The sequence below is a fragment of the Hibiscus syriacus genome, unplaced genomic scaffold (genome assembly GCF_006381635.1).
Source record: "Hibiscus syriacus cultivar Baekdansim isolate YM2019G1 unplaced genomic scaffold, ASM638163v2 tig00020492_pilon, whole genome shotgun sequence".
Classification (NCBI taxonomy): Eukaryota; Viridiplantae; Streptophyta; class Magnoliopsida; order Malvales; family Malvaceae; genus Hibiscus; species Hibiscus syriacus.
This window is the reverse complement of record NW_024062494.1, coordinates 27,379-48,416: the sequence shown is the minus strand read 5'-3', so window position 1 is coordinate 48,416 and position 21,038 is coordinate 27,379. Positions and strand designations below refer to the sequence as shown.

At 35.2% G+C, this 21,038-nt stretch overlaps 4 protein-coding genes across 5 annotated transcripts; 2 read left to right on the top strand and 2 right to left on the bottom strand.

Moving 5' to 3' along the window:
* The first annotated feature begins 1,371 nt into the window (after window positions 1-1,371).
* On the top strand, window positions 1,372-2,248 carry LOC120209842 (D-aminoacyl-tRNA deacylase-like). The gene is made up of 4 exons (XM_039208736.1): window positions 1,372-1,425; window positions 1,507-1,647; window positions 1,995-2,020; window positions 2,129-2,248. The coding sequence occupies exons 1-4, from the start codon at window positions 1,398-1,400 to the stop codon at window positions 2,225-2,227; spliced, it is 294 nt and encodes a 97-aa protein (XP_039064667.1). The 5' UTR covers window positions 1,372-1,397; the 3' UTR covers window positions 2,228-2,248.
* A 754-nt stretch (window positions 2,249-3,002) lies between these two features.
* LOC120209840 (rac-like GTP-binding protein RAC13) lies at window positions 3,003-19,636 on the top strand. Its single transcript, XM_039208734.1, has 9 exons — window positions 3,003-3,135; window positions 3,246-3,333; window positions 3,396-3,505; window positions 3,590-3,653; window positions 3,743-3,807; window positions 3,926-3,991; window positions 4,079-4,178; window positions 11,304-11,314; window positions 19,626-19,636. The coding sequence occupies exons 1-7, from the start codon at window positions 3,037-3,039 to the stop codon at window positions 4,175-4,177; spliced, it is 591 nt and encodes a 196-aa protein (XP_039064665.1). The 5' UTR covers window positions 3,003-3,036; the 3' UTR covers window position 4,178; window positions 11,304-11,314; window positions 19,626-19,636.
* Window positions 5,248-7,345, bottom strand: LOC120209841 (28 kDa heat- and acid-stable phosphoprotein-like). Its single transcript, XM_039208735.1, has 8 exons — window positions 7,145-7,345; window positions 6,716-6,753; window positions 6,548-6,628; window positions 6,362-6,448; window positions 6,229-6,263; window positions 6,026-6,111; window positions 5,465-5,530; window positions 5,248-5,376 (listed from the first exon to the last, which is right to left on the bottom strand). Exons 1-8 carry the CDS (start codon window positions 7,209-7,211, stop codon window positions 5,342-5,344), a joined length of 495 nt encoding a protein of 164 aa, XP_039064666.1. The 5' UTR covers window positions 7,212-7,345; the 3' UTR covers window positions 5,248-5,341.
* Window positions 8,085-10,056, bottom strand: LOC120209839 (syntaxin-61-like). Of its 2 annotated transcripts, none has more exons than XM_039208733.1 (8): window positions 9,908-10,056; window positions 9,746-9,827; window positions 9,551-9,664; window positions 9,284-9,401; window positions 8,891-9,072; window positions 8,710-8,800; window positions 8,512-8,577; window positions 8,085-8,377 (listed from the first exon to the last, which is right to left on the bottom strand). In XM_039208733.1, exons 2-8 carry the CDS (start codon window positions 9,790-9,792, stop codon window positions 8,267-8,269), a joined length of 729 nt encoding a protein of 242 aa, XP_039064664.1. In that variant the 5' UTR covers window positions 9,793-9,827; window positions 9,908-10,056; the 3' UTR covers window positions 8,085-8,266. The 2 variants fall into 2 exon arrangements, with proteins under 2 accessions (XP_039064664.1, XP_039064662.1); XM_039208731.1 differs by having other exon boundaries at window positions 9,284-9,397; window positions 9,908-10,055.
* Window positions 19,637-21,038: the final 1,402 nt, after the last annotated feature.

Below are 21,038 nucleotides of genomic sequence, written 5' to 3'. Positions count from 1 at the left end.
CACTGTGAAGTTAGTATTTGTATTTGTATTTTGGTTGGAGTAATGCAATTCATTCAAGTTTCAATTTGCAGAAGAAGAATAGTTTTTGAAACTAAAAATCGCAATGCGAAAATGAAAATCGCAATGCGAAAATGAAAATCGCAACGCGAAACTAAAATCGCGTTGCGATTTTCATTTTCGTGTTGCGAATTTAGGTTTCAAAATAGTTTTCTGTAAATTGAAACTTGAATGAATTGCATTACTTAAACCAAAAGACAAAACAAAGACAAATACTAACTTCACAGGGTTAAAGACTAAACAGTTTAGCAGTATTGGTAGCAACCGAATGAATTTACTAAGCAATCTAAGTGAAATGGTTAATTTATTACTGAAATGGTTAATTTATTACTGAAATTACCAGTAAATTTATCATCAATTTAAATATGAAAAATCTAATAATAATACTAAAATTTCAAAATAAAAATAATTAAATAAAACTAACCCTCGGTGGTTGATTTTCCATTTCTGACCGTGAATGGTTGTAAGGGTGGCTCTGAGAGATGAAGATAGACTGATTTCGCCAGAGATGGGGACGGATTTCGTTAGAGATGGGGACGGATGTCGCCGTAGAGAGTGAGAGATGGAGATGAGACTGAGTTGTGATTTAGGGTTTTAGGTTATGATTTGCGATTAATTGTTTACATTTGTGTTGCGAAACTAATATTGTGTTTCGAATTCGAAAATAAAATTTGCGTTGCGAAAATAAACGCGCTTTGCGAATTTGACTTATGTGTTGCGAATTTGACTTCTGTGTTGCGAATTACAAATTCGCGTTGCGATTTACATATTCGCGTTGTGAATTTGGAAAATCGCAACGCGAATTCGTAAAATCGCAATGCGATTTACATATTCGCGATGCGAATTTAGAAACTGAGTTGCGAAATTGGAGTTCGCGTTGCGAATTTGTTGGTCATTTTCGCAAATCCAAAAAAAGTTGGTTAAAATCGTATATTATAAGGCATTTTCGGTCACTGAAGTTATTTTCTCATACTTTATTCATGGTGAAATGTAACTATCTTGATTTTTAGGTGGAGAGGTAAGTAGAATAAGAAAGAAAAAGAAGATAACTTTTTTCTTAAATGTAACTATAATGACAAATTGTACTTTAGGCCTTCAAAACTTAATAATTCAATTTGAACCTTTTAGCACCTTGTTCTAATGAAAAAAAGATACATTTTTGGCTCCTTCCAAATCCAATTTAAATCCTTTTAGCACATTCTTTTTTCGGATTTTAACTCGAAATTTTATAATTTTATCTCGACCCCTGTCCCCTAACACAAAATTCTTGACATTAACTCATAGTTTTACACATAAGGCTCAAGTTTGTGACTTTAATATTTGGTTTGATTCTTCAGATCATGCAACGTGATTATGGAGTTCTGCTAAGTAATTTTTATGCTTTGAAAAGGATATATTTGTTCATTGTTTATTGAATTATGAGTTCTAAAGTTGTTTGGGGCGCTGCAGTGAGTCAATTTACATTGTATGGGTTCTTGAAGGGTAACAAACCAGACTTCCATGTTGCAATGCCACCACAGAAAACTAAGCCTTTCTATGAATTTTTGGTTGAGAAATTCAGAAAAGCTTATAAACCAGATGCAATAAAAGGTTATTCCCATTTACCCTCCGTTCATTGATTCATTGGTTGATTTGTAAATGATTTTTTTGTTCATTCTTTTAAGTAAATTTTAAATCATTTGTGAACACATTCATGTTTAGATTCTAACCTTAGGTTCGATGTCAATCAATATTTGAATATGAATGTTTCGATTCTTTCGAACTATTCAATTAGGTGTTTTCCGAAATCCGAACGTTCAAGTAGGATACTTGAGATGTTGTGCCCATTCCTAGTTTTCATAGAGCAAAAGATGGTTTCAAACATAGCATAATTCATTTGGTATATGATGAATAATGTGTTCGAAGTTGTTTTGATTCGTTTTGGTCATTTGGTGTAGATGGAGTATTTGGAGCAATGATGAAGGTGAGACTTTCACACTGTCCCTCTGACCAAAGTTTCAATTCTCTTGCTTTCCGAGTATACACGTTATTCAGGGTGTATTTTGACTCTGATCATTATACTTATTTACAGGTTAGCTTGGTCAATGATGGACCGGTAACGATGCAGCTGGATTCATCACAACCATCAAAGCGAGTATCACCAACCTTAGTGATATCTGTGATTGATTAATAAACTCATTTCCATGGCCAATGCTCACAATTGTGTTGTACATACTAAAACAAGGTTGAACCTTTTCAGGAATACAACTGGAGTGGCAGAAGAATCCTAAATTAGTGGATTGAATACACTATTTTGTTGGCATACCTTTGTAGGATTTGTCACAACAGCAATCTTTTTATAGCTTCATGATTGTACCTAACATGTTTAAGTACATCGAACTAAATTCAATAGATCAAAACCATAAACAGAACGAGATACGGACTCAAATCAGTTTCTGAATTTTACGGGGTTTTTTGTTCCGGCAGCCTGCTCCTATCAAAGGTCACAATTGCAGTGTTTGATGACAATAGAGCTTGGTACAATCGAATAAGTTCAATGAAGTCTATCATTTACATACAGTATGGCCAAGCAAATTAGTACTGATTATTTTTTTTAATAGACCGAACGTATTGACTTGTTATTAATCAGATCATGGTTTATCGTCTAGTTAAGCGATTATTATCAAAATAATTATCATTAGTTCCATCAAATCCCATGTTCTCCTTCCTCAACACTTAAACCAACCAACACGCCAGCAGCACCAAACGCACATTAATAGTCACCTATTTTTAGCTGCGTCCTTGCACTTAAAGAAAAGAAACCCCCCCTGCAATAATTCCATATCGGGTCTCAAATAGATGATGTTTGTTGTTTGTTCGTAGCAAAGTTGTTAAAATGTCGGCCCTCGGCCTTCCATTTCCTTTCATACTTCACCATCTCCCAGTTGTTTATAACAATAGAATCGAAGCTCATTCGAAAATCGAAACAACGGAAAAGAAATGAGCACGGTGAGATTCATCAAGTGCGTTACGGTTGGGGACGGAGCCGTGGGGAAGACTTGCATGCTCATTTCATACACCAGCAACACTTTCCCAACGGTATATCGACGGGAGAGTTGTGAAATATAGCCATTCCATGGTGATTAATAGTGATGATTAATGAACTGGGTTTCGTTTTGTTTGTTTTTTTTTTTTTTTTTTTTGAATAGGATTATGTTCCAACTGTGTTTGATAACTTCAGTGCCAATGTGGTGGTCGATGGTAACACAGTGAACCTTGGCCTGTGGGACACTGCCGGTAAGTTTTTTACAGCATTATACTGATCGTTCAAATCAATGTTGTGACCTGCGAAAGTCCAGGGCAAGAAGATTACAACAGGCTAAGGCCTCTTAGTTATAGAGGAGCTGATGTGTTTTTGCTGGCGTTCTCTCTAATAAGCAAGGCCAGTTATGAAAACATCTACAAAAAGGTAAGTTCCGGTGCTATAATTCCCAGTTTCTTCTGTTATTTTCCATCGACATTGACATAAAATGCTTTATTTCTTGGCTTACAGTGGATCCCTGAGCTAAGACATTATGCTCCTAATGTACCAGTTGTGCTCGTCGGAACCAAACTAGGTAATCTAATCTATGATCTATGCCATCATCATTACACATAAAAATCTTGTTTTTTTCCCTCTTCATTTTATTCTCTAATTGAATGCCAGATCTGAGAGGTGACAAGGACTACTTGAATGATCACCCAGGATCAACAGCAATATCAACTGCTCAGGTAAGTTAAATAACATAAATTATCACGACACGGAGATTTCCGGTCGAGACATAAATGTTCATAGATAATATTGTTCCAACTAATGCTAAGAGAATCCATACGAAAACTCGGTGAGCAGGGAGAGGAACTGAAGAAGATGATAGGAGCAGTTACTTACATTGAATGCAGTTCCAAAACCCAACAGGTAACCTCAGTCAGTGAAATTCAATGGTGATGTAGAATTGGAAGTGTTTAAAAAAGGCTTGACTTTGCTTTTCTTCTGTTTCTTCAGAACGTGAAGGCAGTGTTCGATGCTGCAATAAAGGTAGCTTTGAAGCCACCAAAACCAAAGAGAAAATCTTGCAGGCCAAGATCATGTGCGTTCCTTTGAAATTTGATTATTATTACAGTAAAAAACACTTACCAGAAAACCGAAAGAATTTTCTATGTAAATTTGTATGTTATTGTTTTTCACTTATCGTTAGTCCTAACAACTATGATCCTATTGATAAATGAATTTCAATTTTCGATATAGAACTTCACTTTCACTAGATAACACATTCTTTGTTGTTTCTTCCAAGACACGACCATGGAAATGTTCCCTGGAAATTATGTTTTTACGAAGATTCCCAGTACCACCTAATCTTAACCTGTTGGTGAAATTGCTTTACAGATCCCTAAATGTTAGTGAAACGAGCAAGATAATCATTTTGTAACAAAAAGACTAGACCCTTGAGGTCAATTACATAATATACTATCATCTTTTAAAGAATGAATCTTGAGGAAAAATTATTGATGGGAACACACAAGAGTAAAAGAATTGAGAGTAAGAAAGAATTCACAAAAATTATGGGAGAATCAAATTAAATAAAATGAAAAATTAAGGGATTCTATTTAAAAAAACATTGTACAAAAAGAAATTAAAAATTACATAGATATAATAATTGTAATAGAGAATGTTCAAAATAATAAAAAACAGAGTTAAATAAATGAGGAATTGAAGATAAAAATCTTACAAAATTATGGATTAAATTACAAAAAGAAAAAGTTTGTTATCAAAGAGAGAAATTGAAGATACATGATTAATAACACATGATTCAAATGAAATTGAAGCTACATGTATATTCTACCGTGATTAATAACACATGATTCAGACTTAAAACATAAGAGGATTTGAAGAAATATGAAAATTAAGAATCAAATCGCAAAATAATTTAGCTAAAGCATAAAATGACATTTTAATTTTTCGATTATTCAAACATTGAAAATTTAAACTCAACTCAAAAATTCCAGTTAACCCTAACAAGTAGGGGAAAAAAGGATTTTTCGATAGGCATATGACAAAGGAAAAACACAAACATAATATCAAAATACGAGCCACCAAATAGGGAAAACAATAGAGTATTGAGTTGTAACCATCACATCTTAACGAAAAATAAAATAACAAAAGACCAATCTTTGAATGTAAACCAACTGTTAGCTAAATTGTAGAAAGCACCCATATAATCTACTGGAAGAAACATTTGCTGTATATGAAGCATTGCAAGAAGGAATGTCATTTTCGAGCTTCGACCTTCTTCTGCTCCCTCGCTGAAACAAATTTAAGTATAAATGTTCATCCATCTCAACAAGTCAAAAAAAGAGTAGGGTAACAATAGTTGCGGCTCCAGATTCTTACCGGCTTTTTCTTCCTCTCGTTTTTTAGCAGCTTCTTCTCTCTGTTGACGAATACGGGCTAGGCGTTCTGCATTACAGAGGTTCTGAGTTAGTCGTTCTTTCATTTGTTCTTCTTGCCAAGGAAAATTGGCGGTACACTAAACCCCACAGAAATAATCTCTTACTACCACACAAAGCGGAAGCAATCAGACTCAGCTTTACAGTTTTTCCACTTAACATTTGCATGTAAGTTGGGATGTGGGAAGCGATTTCTTATGATTAAGATTTTAAAAGCACACGGCATGTTCATCTCCCCACAGGGAAACATATCTGCTCAGTTTAATGTGCAACAACTACAGCCTCTTCAAGCATTTTAAGTTTATAACCTACAGAAATCAACTCCCCTAACATCTAACTAACTAGAAAAAAAAAACATGCGTGAATTAGCCCTTCAACCGGAGTTGAAAGGGGTGATGGATGATTATGTTGCAATGCTTAAGCCATTAGATTAACTTTACGCAATTAGTAAGCCATGTAACAAGGGAGGTTAGGTAAGAGGCAAAGCAATATCAGGTTGACTTACCCAAATCTTTCCTTGCTTGTTCTGTTTTCCCTTGCTCTTGCAACCTCATGTATCTTTCATGGGCTCTCTGCTTTTCTAGTTCCTCCCTGTAAACAAATAGAGAAAATACATATGATGGATCATTCGCATAAAAACCATGACTTGCGACTTAAAAGTCTAACAGCAGAATTCGGACGAAAAAGAAATAGGATAAAGTTACAAACCTTTCACGCCTTGAAAGTTCAGTAGTTTTACCAGCCTACACAAGAGTGAATAAAATCAATACATAAATAAAGCATTAATTACAATAGCATTCAATCACTGAAACAATTTATAAGGAGACTTCGTGAAACTAACATCGAGATCTCTAGCTTTCAAGTTCTTTGGCTTCACTAAATTAGGGTTGTTGACCTCGATCACACCTTGAGTTCCCTTGCGCTTTTGCTATTGGTTGGCAATAATACCTCTTTCAGATTTCCAAACCATTCGTATGCAAAAAAAAAAAAAAAGGAAAATAGAAACTCGAACTTATGATAAACTTACTTCAGTTTCGTCATCAGATTCTTCTTCAGACTCCTGTCTAGATTCCTCAGATTCTTCTTCCTCTTTGTATTCAGCTTCTTGCTAACAATATTAAAGAGTAAAGAGTTCTTATAGTTTTAGAACCTAAATAAGTAAGAAACGTGTGTGTGAGAGAGAGAGAAAGCATACCCGCTTGAAAGTGCGAGGACGAGTCGAAGTGCCAGCAACTGCAAACACAAGTGGGAAAAGATCAGCAACAAAAGAAAACATGGTTTTATTCAGGAAGTGTACTTGCAAAATTGATTTCAGAAGAAAGAGCGCCTGTTAACCCTAATCCTAATTAGATTAAACAAAACAACTACTCTAGCTTTTCAAGCATCGTTTTTGGTCATATATTTTCAATAAACCACTAGAATAAAATATCAAATTTAACAAATTTGAATAGCAATTATGCAATTTTCAACTATATTTGTCAACCATAAATTACCGGGTACATGTTTGAAGAAGGCCCATTAAAACCAAATACAAAGATCTTTTTTTTTTTTTTTTGCGTTTAATCGAATACTTTCGGGAATATAAATAGAAACCAAAATTAAAATTGAAAAGAAGAAATCTTACGCATCTGTTCAGGAGTAGAGAAGTGGCGTTGACCGGTGGGCTTTGCCTTGAATTTTCCTCTTCCCATTGTGAACAACAGAGAAACAAAATCTTCAAACAAACACGAACGGTTGCTCTTCTTAGCCCTAGGGTTTTCGAAGAGAAGAAAAAAAAATCCTAGTATAATTTTTTAGGGTACTTTTCTGGGTTAATGTACACTTTACCCCTGAACTTGATACTTGATATTTATTTGGTCCAAATTGGTACAATTTAAGTATGATTAGAGTTTTTGGTACTTTATTCTACAATTTCATTAAACAAGATTAATATATTTTTTATAAAATTAATTTTAATTAAATATTATTCATATGTTTTTATCTTATTTTAAACTTAAAAATTAATATATATTTCATTTAATGATATAATTTATATTATAAATATGTTTTTATAATATTTTATAATTTATATTATTATTAATATATTTTTATTATCGTTTTTTAATCTTCTTATCTATTAATTTTTTACTTTAATTAAATAAATTATAATAACACTTATAAAATTAATATATTTCAATTTTTGTTATTTAAAACGTATTCTTACATTATCTTATAGATTATATTATAATTGATATGTTTGTATGAAATAAATAAAATAAATATTGAAGGTTGTTAATTTATTTAGAAGAATAACATGTAAGACTCAATTATGTTGACATGCGAGCATGTCATGTCAGTTACCATTAATGGTTTATCGTCCAACGACCGAAATAAAAAATTTACTTAACAATAGTAACTTCAATGCAAGTTTTTCGATATCTATGATCAAAGTGAAAATAACCTAAAAATTCGATGGCTTTTAGTATAGTTTAGCCAAGATATTAACAAGAGCACAAAGGTAAAAAAAAATTAAGATGCCATTAGCAAGCCTGCTATATTTAGCCATAGACAATAAGATTGTAAAGGAGCAAACAGTAACAATACATGTCCGTCTTACATGTAATCCTAACTAAGTTCCACAATTCTGCAGAAACACACAACACACAATTCTTCAGAAACGCAACTCTATTCTTTACAACTCCCATGGTTTATTTCCAATTGGACCTCCGCGCATGAACATCATAAAGACCAGCCCTTCTCCTCGGTCTCAAGTGAAGAAGACCAGAATGAATAGAATAATGAACAAAACTAGCAAAAATAATATCATCATACACTGTCCCTTAGCACCGGCCTTCTTCATAACCATAGCTACCTTTTTCTGCAAGGAAAAAATGAGGAAATTTTCATCAAACTAACAATTCAAGACTAAGTAAGGTAAAAGTCTGAATATGTTTCTTTCAGATCATGGATAGGATTTGCTTTATATCTATGCAATCGCATTGAGAGAATCACCTGAACAAAATCTAATCGGTTTGACGTGCTGTCCATTTCATTACCCAAATCATCTATTATCCTCTCCTGAAAACACAAGGGATTCAAATATTAGCATAAAAATATATTGACTACAATAGCTCTAAAACTCAGTATATGGTCAACCAGAGCGATAGAGGCAAGTGAATTACAGGGAAGATACAACATACGAGTACTCACCTGTGCAAGAAGTTCTTCATGTATAGTAAGCCCGACACCTCCTATTCTCTCAACACTAGCACTAAGCTCATCCAACTCCTCATCCTGCTGTCTACAACCATTGATTGATAAACGATAAGAAACTAGTAAAATCGGACAAGGAAGCATGCTGAAGAAAAATATGCAGCAAAGAAAACTCTACTTTATGAGAATCATTTGTCTATCTGACTCCGATGCTATAAAGTCATCATTATCTTCTGTGCTATACAGGTTGGATCTATCTGTCTGATGAGAATTTGGCAGTCTCATCAATTCTCGGTGCTTCGCACTTGCAGTATTACCAGTTTCTTTTCTGGGTACTACAGCTTTCTTCACATTTCCCATCTGATCAAACAAAATACACCTTAACATGGGATCCATAACCGAAAAAATAGAAGACTACAATTCATCATGTGTTGCAGAACCCAAAATTTTCACGGATAAAAAATTCCATCAAATTATAATAACAGGAGAAAATAGCACTGCACTACGTACCACATAAACATTACTGAAATATTCACTCTTAGGTAATATTTAGAAACAATAAAGATGATACCTGAGTTCGGGCATTGCTGGTCCATCTCCTTCGGCTTTCAAGTTCCATTTCATCAATGCCATACCATGATGGATCCCTAGCTGCCACAGAAATCGCCTTGTCCAATTCATCTATCTTCCTATCAAGAAAGTAATCATTTTAGCAATGCCAAATTGGATAAAAAATTGTTCGATTAATAGATAAACACAACGTAAAACGCATCATCCCAACATAGTTTTTTCCATTCCAAGAATCCAAACATAGTGAGAAAACTTAAAATCAAAATACCTGCCACTCAATGCTTTCACAATTAGCAAGTAGCTCATTTGTGAGATGTACTCGTTCTTCGTCTTCAGGACGAATCCTCTCCCATTGGTGAAAAGTTGATTGCAATTTATCAATCTAAACCAAAACATCAACTAATGGAAAATCCCCCCATAAGACAAAAAAAAACGAAGAGAAAGGAAAAAAGACCCAACATACAGATTCTTGGATCTCTTCTTTGACGATATAAAATGGATCTTGAGCATTAGACATGTAGAAAGTAATGGGAGTAAATTGTAACCTGGAAGCATTCAACGAATAATCCTTCAGCGTTCATTCAGGTAAGAAAGTGAATTCATGAATTTTCACATGGTTTCTTACCTCTGCCACTGATCCCAGATAAATCCAGTAAGGAAGAACGGATTGAAGGGACGACGAAATGCTATTTAGATCTCCGAGATAAGCCCTAAAGCTGAGAAGAGGGATTCGAGATTTTGGGATCTGGGCATCTTCTCTCTATTTTCTTCGTTTATGGGACTGATTTTGAGGTTTCTTAATATTTGAGCTGTAAACGATCGTGACAGTTCAAATAAGCCATATTAATCTGCTAGTCCAATGAAACTTGGGCATAAAACGAGGTAATTTCAGGTTTATTGGCCCAATAACCCAGGCGCCTGAACTAATTGGCCTAATAGGCCGTCTAAAACTTTAATTTTCAATCTAACGTAACAAACTCATCACGTTGAGGTGATGAATTTATTTAAAAATATTTTGTTAATAATTCCAGATAAGTAGGATCTTCGATTAAGGTGAAGTCATGACAAGGTAGTCGTAGAGAAACCAATAGCTGGATTGAATCCTTGGCGATGTAAATGCCTTCTTCCCCATACCAACATAGGGAGCTAGCTTGCTTCCACTGGTGGTGAGCGAGCGGGCGAAGCGTCCAAAGGACACGTAGTCGAGGGCGAGTAAAAAAGAAAAGAGTTCCGCTTTTCTTCTTGTTCATTAATCAGAAATCAAGACAAATTGGGCATTACAATTTTTAATTATTTTAATATATTTAGAGGACTAATCACATCGATATAATAATTCCATTAAAAATATTTTTTAAAATTCATTAAATAATTTTTAAAAAAAAAACTGAAAAAAAATGTCACGTCGAGATTATGAGTTTATCTTGAATTTTCTTTTAAAAAAACTAGTTGTTGTGCAACGAGCATATTTTGAAATTTTAAAAAATTAATTGTTAAAACTTGTTACATCGATATGACGAGTTTCTTCGAATATAATTTAAAAATATATATTAATTAAAAAATAATATTATAAAATTTAAATAAATATAAAATAATTTTATTACCAAATAATAATAAAAGAGTTCTTACAAACTAATACAATGCATAATAAAATTTATTTATGTTATCAGAATTCTTAATAATGCCGAGGAATGATCAAATATAATGGCGTGGGGCTCGTAGAATACGTCGAGGTCGTCAGTCTTGATCGTCTTCATCTTTGTTTGCTTTCTTGAAGAAGAAGTGTATTAAACATCACTTCACTTTGAGGTCCAACTTCAAAATACAATGATGGGCTTCTGGTATTTGACGCCATCAGTGTAGTCATTGACTCGAGTTGGCTACTTTGTTGATTATATATAATATAATCTCATTCACCATCACCCACTTGTTATATCAAAGATGCTTTAGTGTTTTGCATTGCATCCAATGAACCTCCAACCCAATTCTATTGAGTCTCCGTTGAAGCATGATATGCACGATAAAAACCAAAACTGTTTTGAGATACAAAATATTTGATAGAAGCAGAAGCGAAAGACGAAGATGTCGATGATGATTTCTTGACCTTTGTGAATTTGTCCTTTCCTTGTTCCCATTTTTCCATATCTTTTGGTGTCGTTAAATATGATTTCACATTTGCTTCATAATTTCGAAGGTAGGGAGAAATGTCAAAATCAAGGTCAACGGGTGTAATCTCATAACGTGATTCCATTGCTAAATGTAGACAACATGCTTCATAGGCCAATTATATTTATGCTTCCCACGTGTATCAATTCTATGGAGCGTGTCCATATCAAATATTTGCGTAGGAATCGGTTGCTGAGACACAAACTGTCACAACACTCTACCTGTTGCATGCATCTCAACAATCACAAATTGTAGCAAAGACATAATAATACACCACGACTTCGAGCCTTGAGAAAATCCTGATGGCAGTAACCGGTAGATCTCATCGTCATAATACGATATCCAAGAAAATTGTAAACATTAATTATAAAAGTTAGTATAAATAAAGTTAATTTTTTTTAAAATTGTAAGTAATTTAAAAATCAATATTTACCGTATGTCGACCGGCGATATCGATCCTTATTTGTATATCTGTTTTAGTTGAATCCGAAAACTTGGTCTCGATAATTTTATGTCACCATCTAAATAATATAAAAATTAAAAATGACAAAAATAAATTTAAATTTTTACTTAAAATATATTGTTAAAAATCACATTGTAACGAGAGAAAACTCAATCGAACTGTCGTAATTGGCGTAAAAAACGATAATCGGTACCATACCTACGATTGTAGTAGGACTATATAGCACGTTACATCGATTTTTTTACCTCGTTCGATGATTGTAGCCTTGCAAAGTTCCCAGTATAAAAAAGTCAAAATCACCGAGCACCAACTAGTGTTGTGGCACTCAATGAAATTTTCTAATACCGGAAGATACTGAATGTGCGCCAAATTACCAGATTTATCTGGTAACAATATCCCTCTAATCAATTGGAGCAGATACGCTTGGGCTGAAAAGATAACATCATCCTTAGTAGAGTCGTTTGTCACATTAAATTCAGACTCAAACCAAGTAATATGTATCTGGTACCTCTTTAAGATCTCTGGTGGTCGCATCCTTCCCAAAACTTGGTGAACAATTTCGAACCGGTTGAAATCGTTTTACCTTAGTGCCATGTCGTTAACCGAAACATTGGGTTGGTAAGCGACATCTTCCAACGTAATTATCGCTTCACCACTCAGAAAATGGAAAGTATGCATCTAGGGCTTCCAACGTTCCATCAAAGCCAAAATGAATATTGGGTTCACCTTAAAACCACGCAAAAAATGTGGCTCGAATTGTTGTAGATATATAATAATCCGTTTATGTGAATCTCTTAATGTCATTCATGGCTGACGAATGTTCCATTCTTATTTCAGACCGAATTCGAGTGAAGAAATATGAACAACGTCGAGGCGTAACATTTCCTCTCAGGTAGACATTTTTTGAGAATTTTCAGAATATATGAATTTCTCTCATTTGTTTTCTTAACAAAACACTATAAAAACTTAAATCCCAAACCCCTATTTATAGCCTCAAACCCAAGGACCATAAATGACTAGTTTTTTTTCAAAAGCTCCACCAAACTCGTCACCTTAAGGTGACGAGTTCCATGTTGATCGTTGAAATCTGATCGTTACAGCTTCATGTTGCACAACGGCTATAAAACGACTAATTTTTTTTAAAATTCAAGGCAAAATTAATTTCTTGATAGACTCGTTATGTCGATGTGACGAATTCATCTGAATATATTAAAATATTAGCCCATAGGGGGGCCAATTACCTAAGACTATTAAAAAATATTTTCAATAAAATTCATCATCTCGACGTGACGAGTTTGCTCGTTACTGTAGCACTTGTCATAGATTGCAAATTAAAATTTTAAATGGCCTATTGGGCCAATTAATTCAGGTGCATAGGTTATTGGGCAAACAACCTGCAATTTTATCCTCGTAGTTTTTTTTTCAAATCAATAATATTTCTCTTTTTTTAATTATATTAGTTTAACTCATAAATATTTAATTTCTTACTATTTAATCCAATAAGGGTAAACTACACATTTAGTACCTAAACTATCAGTTTTAGTATATTTTAGTTTCTAAATTTTTATTTTTTTTTCAAAATCATACCTAACGTTTAGTTTTTATTTTATTTTAATACCTCAAATTTAAAAACTTAACGCATTTAGTATCAAAACTATCAGTTTGGCCTGTTTTAGTACTTAAATTTTCAATATTTTTCAAAACCTAACGTTAAATTTTGAAAAAAATATACTAAAATAAAATAAAAACTAAACTTTAGGTATGATTTTGAAAAAATTAAAAGTTTAAATACTAAAACTGATAGTTTAAGTACTAAATGTGTAATCTACCCTAAATATTAAGAAATTGGTAACATTACAAAATTATTGATTGTTTTTTTAATAGTATGGTTGAATACAATGGGTATTATTTGTTAAGAATTTTCTTAACCTTTTAATAACGTAGACATACATTGTAAACTTAGTTGTTTAAACTCGAGATCTCGCAAACAACACTGTTTTTCATCGTTGAGATCACTCAATAAATTCAAATTATAAACATGACATATATTTCATAATTTATAAGATATATTAAAATTAAAAGTAACTTAAGGAAATAAAATATATCACAATTAAGTCAATGATTATATGGTAGTTGTCATAACCATTTTAAAAATAATTATGACTTTATTTTAGAAAATTGGGATTTTTTATAAAGTTTGATTTGGAGTCATCATCGACCTTTGGGTTATGTATGTCGAATACCTAAAAAAATATTTTTAAAATAATTTTAAGAAAAATCAATTTTAAAGACAAAAATTTGGTCTATGTATTACCAGAAATTCATTTTTCAAGGTTCGAAAGTCGATTGCGTGTGAGAAAAGATTAGCACCCCACAACGCCCAAAATTAGTACCTGGTCGCTTATACGTTGTCGTTACAGTGTGTCGCAACCGTCTTTCGGTTGGGGGCCCGGAATTGGGCTTCGACTTGGATTAAATGAATTGGGTTAGGAGTCGCCACCGACCACTTTAAAACGAATTTAGGTGGGCCGGACACCATCTTACCTGATCTGCGTCGTACCAGAAACGTGTCGGGTTCGGGAGTCGGTTACGATCAAGGAAGGATTAGCACCCTTGAACCGCCCTTTCGGTACCAATTAATTCACCGGTTGTCTTTAATTACGAAAATGGAAATTTAAATAAAGATTTAAAATATTCGATTCAAATTACTTACCTTTGATTGATTGACGTTATTACTAAAAATATTCAAAAAAAGAAATATAAAAAATGATAATTAATTAATAAGCAAATCAAAGGAAAAAAATATTAGAATAAAAATGTGACAAAGAAGCAAATGTTAGATTTCAAAAAAATGGAAACAATATGTAAAAATAATAATAATAATAAACATAATAAAAAGAGAAGGAAATCAAAAATAATAATGATAAGGAATAAATTAAAAATAAAATGAAATGAAATAAAATGAAAAACGGGATAAAAATGTTAACAAGGACTAAAATGAAATAACTTGAAATATTATGACCAACATGAAACATATGTAATTATGATAAAATAAACCACTAGTGACTGAAATATAACTATTGAAAGATGCACGCCTGAAATAGAAAATTAAAACTTCATTCAGTGACTAAACCAAAACATTACAGGGAATGAAGGACCAAATGTGCGGTTTTCCCCCAAATGCTTGAAAACACGGGGGATAGAGGCCAAACGGCGTCGTTTCGTTTGGTAGCAAAACGGCACCGTTTTGTGTTCGAATATTTAAGCCCGAAAAAGGCTTTTTCCTTTGCATTCTCTTTATTTCTTCTTTGCTTCCAGAAAAGAAAAGGGGAGAGAGAGTTCAGACTCTCTCAACTTTCCTTCATCGGGGAAGAGATCCAAAGCGGAGCTACGGCGTCGCACGGCGGCGCCGGTGGCCGGAACTAACCCAAACGCACCCAAAAGACGCCCTCTCTCACCCTTGACCTGAAAACCAAGTTAGTTTCGCCAAAAAACGTCCCTAGACGTGTAGATCTAGGAAATACCTTTTTTAAAAAAACCCGCGTCGCCGGTGACTTTTGGCGTTCCCGTTGCTTCGCACGGTGGTGATCTCTCTTTTTCTCGCTCTGGTTTTATTTTGGTTTATTTTGATGATTATATGTTGATCTCTCGATGATGGGTATGATGTTTTGTTTACTGTTTTTTGGTTACGGGCTCTCTGGTTTACTGTTGGCGTTGTGGGTCTGTGGGGGTTTGGTAATGGTTGATTGTTGGTTTTTTCTGATATGTTGAGATGGATTTCTTCTTCGTTAGTTTTCCTCGGTTCTGTGTTCTCTCCGATGATGTGTTTTACGGTTTCATTTCTGGTATGTGATGGCTCGATATTCTGGCAGCGTTCTCGGGGGCCCCCCCTGTTCATGTCTCACCGGGGCTTTTATAGCCCCGGTGGGGTGGTTGTTGGCCCCGAAATGAGGGGGTCGTTCCGGTTTCCCCGTGTATGTCATTTGTGATACCGGCTATCCCGGGATGGGTCAGTCCCGGGATTTCTGCCGGCCGTTTTGCACCAGTCCCCTTGATTCTCTCCTTGCGGCGCTGACTGTGTGGTTCCCTTAAGCAGGAAACCCTCATCTGTTTGGGCTGGTTCAGGCCCGTTATCTGGACTATTGGACTGGACCTGGGACAAAATGAGAAAGGAAGAAAAGAAAATAAATAAATAAATAAATAAATAAATAAAAATAAGTAATAAATTAAAAATAAAAATAAATAGTAATAATATTATATATATAAACGTTTTCAAAAACATATAATATATAAATTTTTAAAATGTTTTAAAAAACTATATATTATATATATTTTCAAAATGGTTTTTAAAAATTATATATTATATAAACATTTTCAAAAGTATATATTATATATTTTAAAAACGTTTTCAAAAACTATATATTATATAATTTTCAAAAAAATATATTTTCAAAATGGTTTTTTTAAAAATTATATATTACATAAATGTTTTCATAACGTTTTCAAAAGTATATATTATATATATTTTAAAAATGTTTTCAAAAACTATATATTATATAATTTTCAAAAATATTTGAAAAACTATATAATATACATATTTTCAAAAAATGTTTTAAACTATATATTATATATGTATTTTCAAAAACAATTTGCAAACTACATAATATATATGTGTATATATGCATAAAAAAAATGGACGGAAATTAGTGTCTACAGCTGCCCCTCTTTGTCCTTTTTCGTGGAACGAAAAATAGGACAAAGACAAAAAGACACAAATTTTCGCTCTTTAAAGTTGAAAAATGGACTCTGAAAGAATAACTCCCTGTCGAATCAGGTTGCGGATGACTCCTCCTTCGCGAATTCGAAATGACACGGAATTGAAACCGTAGCTCGAAGTTTGAATCGGGATGTGGCTTCTCGTTGCCCAATTGTAGTCAACCTCGGTCTTCTTCCCGGATTAAAGACCTTGGTTAAAATTCGATTGGAAAGTAGTTCCTTGACTCCACCATGTGATAGACAGGCCCTTGAGCTGAATAAAACCGAACTCGAAAGGTCCTCGTCGACATGTGGCTTTTCTCGGCTTAAACTATGTTGCCGAAAAACAGTTTCTTGTCACTAAGGCACGGTTAACGAGGTCTTCTTCTCGACTTGAAAACCTTGATTACAGCCGGACAGTAGTGTGATTGAGGTATCATCGAGTTGAATAGAATCGAACTCGACAATTTTATTGACAAATAGCCCTTCTTGCCATGAGCTATATTGTAAATGATATCACCTCGAAGTTGAGTGTAATCGAACTCGGGAGTCTTTGGCAGATAGCCCTTCTCGACTTAAGCTATGCTGCAAATGATGTGCCTTGGAGCTGAGCGTAGTCGAACTCGAAGGTCTTTTGGTCACAGATAACCCTTCTAGCCTTGAGTTATGCTGTAAATGATGTGCCCTCGAAGCTGAGTGTAATCGAACTCGGGGGTCTTTGGCAGATAGCCCTTCTCGACTTAAGCTATGCTACAAATGATGTGCCTTGGAGCTGAGCGTAGTCGAACTCGAAGGTCTTTTGGTCACAGATAACCCTTCTAGCCTTGAGTTATGCTGTAAATGATGTGCCCTCGAAGCTGAGTGTAATCGAACTCGGGGGTCTTTGGCAGATAGCCCTTCTCGACTTAAGCTATGCTGCAAATGATGTGCCTTGGAGCTGAGCGTAGTCGAACTCGAAGGTCTTTTGGTCACAGATAACCCTTCTAGCCTTGAGTTATGCTGTAAATGATGTGCCCTCGAAGCTGAGTGTAATCGAACTCGGGGGTCCTTGGCAGATAGCCCTTCTCGACTTAAGCTATGCTGCAAATAGTTTGTTTAAAAATGGCTTCCCTTTACGGGTCGAAAACGGTCATGATTCTTCCGGTGGTTCCCCTAAGCTGGTCTGGGAAAACCTACTGATAAATTCTGACAGCCGGATATCTTCCGTCGTGGAATTGAAATCTGGCTTGAAAGTGTTAACTGAAAACATGTTGCTCCTGGTGGGTTTGAACCGAACTAGATTTGATCTGAACTGGTTCTCGAACCCATCTGAAATTGGTTCTGAGATCTGTAGTTATGTAAAGTCGGTTGAGGTGTAGCTTCTTGCTGCTGAGTTACACCATCATTCTTTAAAGGTGCTTGCAAGTCGAGTAACCTTCATCCTGAAGTCGAAGCTTGCCTCTGAAAGCTGCAAAATTATGTACGCTAAAATGATGAATGTGATGCACCTAAGTATGTCTAAGATGCATGCAACATGAATAAATTATGTGTTATTTCTTGGACGGGGTCTCGTGCTTTGCCTGCCAATCTGGTCCATGGAATCGATCGTGCCCCATTTGCTTCTCGAGCTTGGGCTTTACAGACATTTCATATCTGAGATTGTTCTGTTTGAAAACGTTTTTTTCCTTTTTCCTGATTCAGGAGAGAGAAATGATAAAAATGTTGTAAAGTATTGTTCGCAATTGAATCAAATTGTAAATGTGATTTCAAAAAAATATCAAAGGAATCAAGAGCTCTTTTAATGCTTGCAGAGTTACAAATCTTTGACAAATGTTCAAAGGGACGAGTCGGCTTTAGGTTGGCCTCCTTTCTAAGGTTTTTTGGTAAAAAATGTCATTTTTTAAATATCGCAACATGCTTTGGCACTTTAATTGGGTGCGGACAAAATGACGCAACTAGCATGATCAATTACTAGACCTTTTATCTCAGTCCTCTGAAATCTTTCATTTGTTCAAGCTTTGTAGGCTCTTCCAACAAAGGCAGTGCAAAAAATATCAGTCTGAAAATGAAATTCTTGAGTGCTCGTGTGTAGTTGACTATAACAGGTGTTCCTTAACTCCCTTAGTCCATTTTACCGAAAATTTCTTAGATAAATTTGATTTAATTTGTCATTACCTGACTAGCTGAATCCATAAAGCCGGGGTGTTTAACCAATTGCTTTAGAGGGACAGCTTAATATTATAATCACAGTTATCAAGTTAACTGAAGGGTTCATCTCATCACAGAGTCTTCAGCCTGACAAGAGCAGTGGAGCAAACACCGAATTGCCAAGTGTCCGAGCAATGTCATGGTTTGAACGTAATCTACTCATAAGGCCAGGGCTTTCAAGTTTCCTCTATAACCAATTGCCTTAGCAGAATAGCTCAGTTTTTTACGGATTTAATTTCCTAAGATTGTCAAGAAGAACCTGTTATAGCCTAGGTGTTTTTGAAAGTCAAGGAATCTCATCTTTAGAGTTCAATTTTCAAGCAACTGACCTAAACTGGATTCACCTACTCGACTCTTTCATTTGTAAAGATCATCATCGTCATTGAACGTCTTAAATAACAAACATAGTAATTGTCATATGCAAATGATGCCCCATGTTGTCTGCACCTTATGAAAGGAAAAGGGTATATTGGTTAATTACAAGAGCGGGGTATGGTGTTTGAGGGTATATTCTGGATAAGGTCAAAGTCCTTGTTTTAAATCATGTTACTTTGTCAAAGATTCGTAACTTTGAACCGTTTACAGAGTTTCTTAATTCAAATGATATGCAAAGAATTGCGAGTTTGCAAATGGATTCATTGCTTACAACCTTTAAAGTAACATAAATTTGATTAAAATGTCTTTACAAAAACTTGAGAAAAAAATGGAAGAAAAACAAAGTCAAACAGAGTGCCTCAAATGATGAAATGATATTCCTCACTTGGATGCCCCCAAGTTGTTGAAGTCGATCCAGTTCTGGTTACGCATCTTTTGTACAACCCTCTTGAATGCGTAACAGTTCTCAATTGTGTGCCCTGGGACTCCGCCGTGATATTCACAATACGCATTCTCATCATACCACTTGGGGTATGGGGGCTTCATGGGTTCTACTGGATATGGTGACACCACATGGGTGTCAAGAAGTTGCTGGTAAAGCTCTTTGTAGGTCATGGGAATTGGGTCGAAATGTTCCCTTTCCCTCTTGGAATCTTGTTTAGAAGTACCTAACGGTATAGCTGCAGTTGATTTTGGGCTGGAGATTGTAACACCTTTGCTGTGGTGTTTGATGTTGTTAACCTCTCCATCCCTCTCCCTCATAGGAGGCTTCTTACTGGCTTCCCCATCCTTAATCTTGCCTTGCTTTATGGCCGACTCAATCATTTCTCCGGCCATAATCAAGTCTGAAAAGCTTCCTGATGTGATCGCCACCAGATGCCCGAAGTATGGAGCCTTCAGAGTCTGCACGAAAAGTTTCCGGGTTTCCTTTTCATCTAACGGTGGATGAACTTGCACAGCCAAATCCCTCCATTTTTGTGCGTACTGCCTGAAACTCTCGTTATGCTTCTTTTCCATGTTTTGTAGCATAATTCGATCTGGCCTTATGTCATTGTTATGCTTGTATTGTTCCAGAAATGATTTGGCCAGGTCCTTCCAGGTCTTGATATTTGATCGGCTTAGCTGGTTGTACCACCGAATGGCTGAGCCCGACAAACTATCCTGAAAACAGTGGATCAGGAGTTGGTCATTTCCTCCATATCCTGTCATCTTTCGGCAAAACATGGTGATGTGAGCGGATGGGCAACTGTTCCCGTCAAACTTCTCGAACTCCGGGGACTTAAATTTCGGGGGAAGAACCAAGTCCGGGACTAGACTAAGTTCCGTTGCATCGATTTCATGGTAGTCACGGTCTCCTTTGACTATATTCATTTGGTCTTCCAATTGTTTGATTTTTTTCTCCATCTTCCTCGCTTTTTCCTCTTCGTCCAAATCAGGTACATGGTAATAACCCGGATTGTTCCTAGGGTTAAATATAGAGGACGAGGGCTTTGCTTTTGCCGTCGATGAGTCCCCTCGGAGTTCTGGTAAGATTTCAGGTGAGATAACCACTTGTGGGGTAGGTTGTATAGTTACCCCTTCCGATGAACCTGCCCCAGGCGCACTGGTCTGTTGTAGGCCAACTAACTTGGCAACGATCTGATCAACCAAGGACTCTTGGTTCTTTGATATTGTTTCCAGAGTATTTCGACTGTTCTGGTTTATTTTGTCTTCTAGTTCCTTTTGTAGTTTTAACATATTCTCCTCGATTTGTGTAATTCTGGCTTCCATCCTCTTCTTCTTCAAACGAGTGTTATGTGGATGGGGTGTGTCC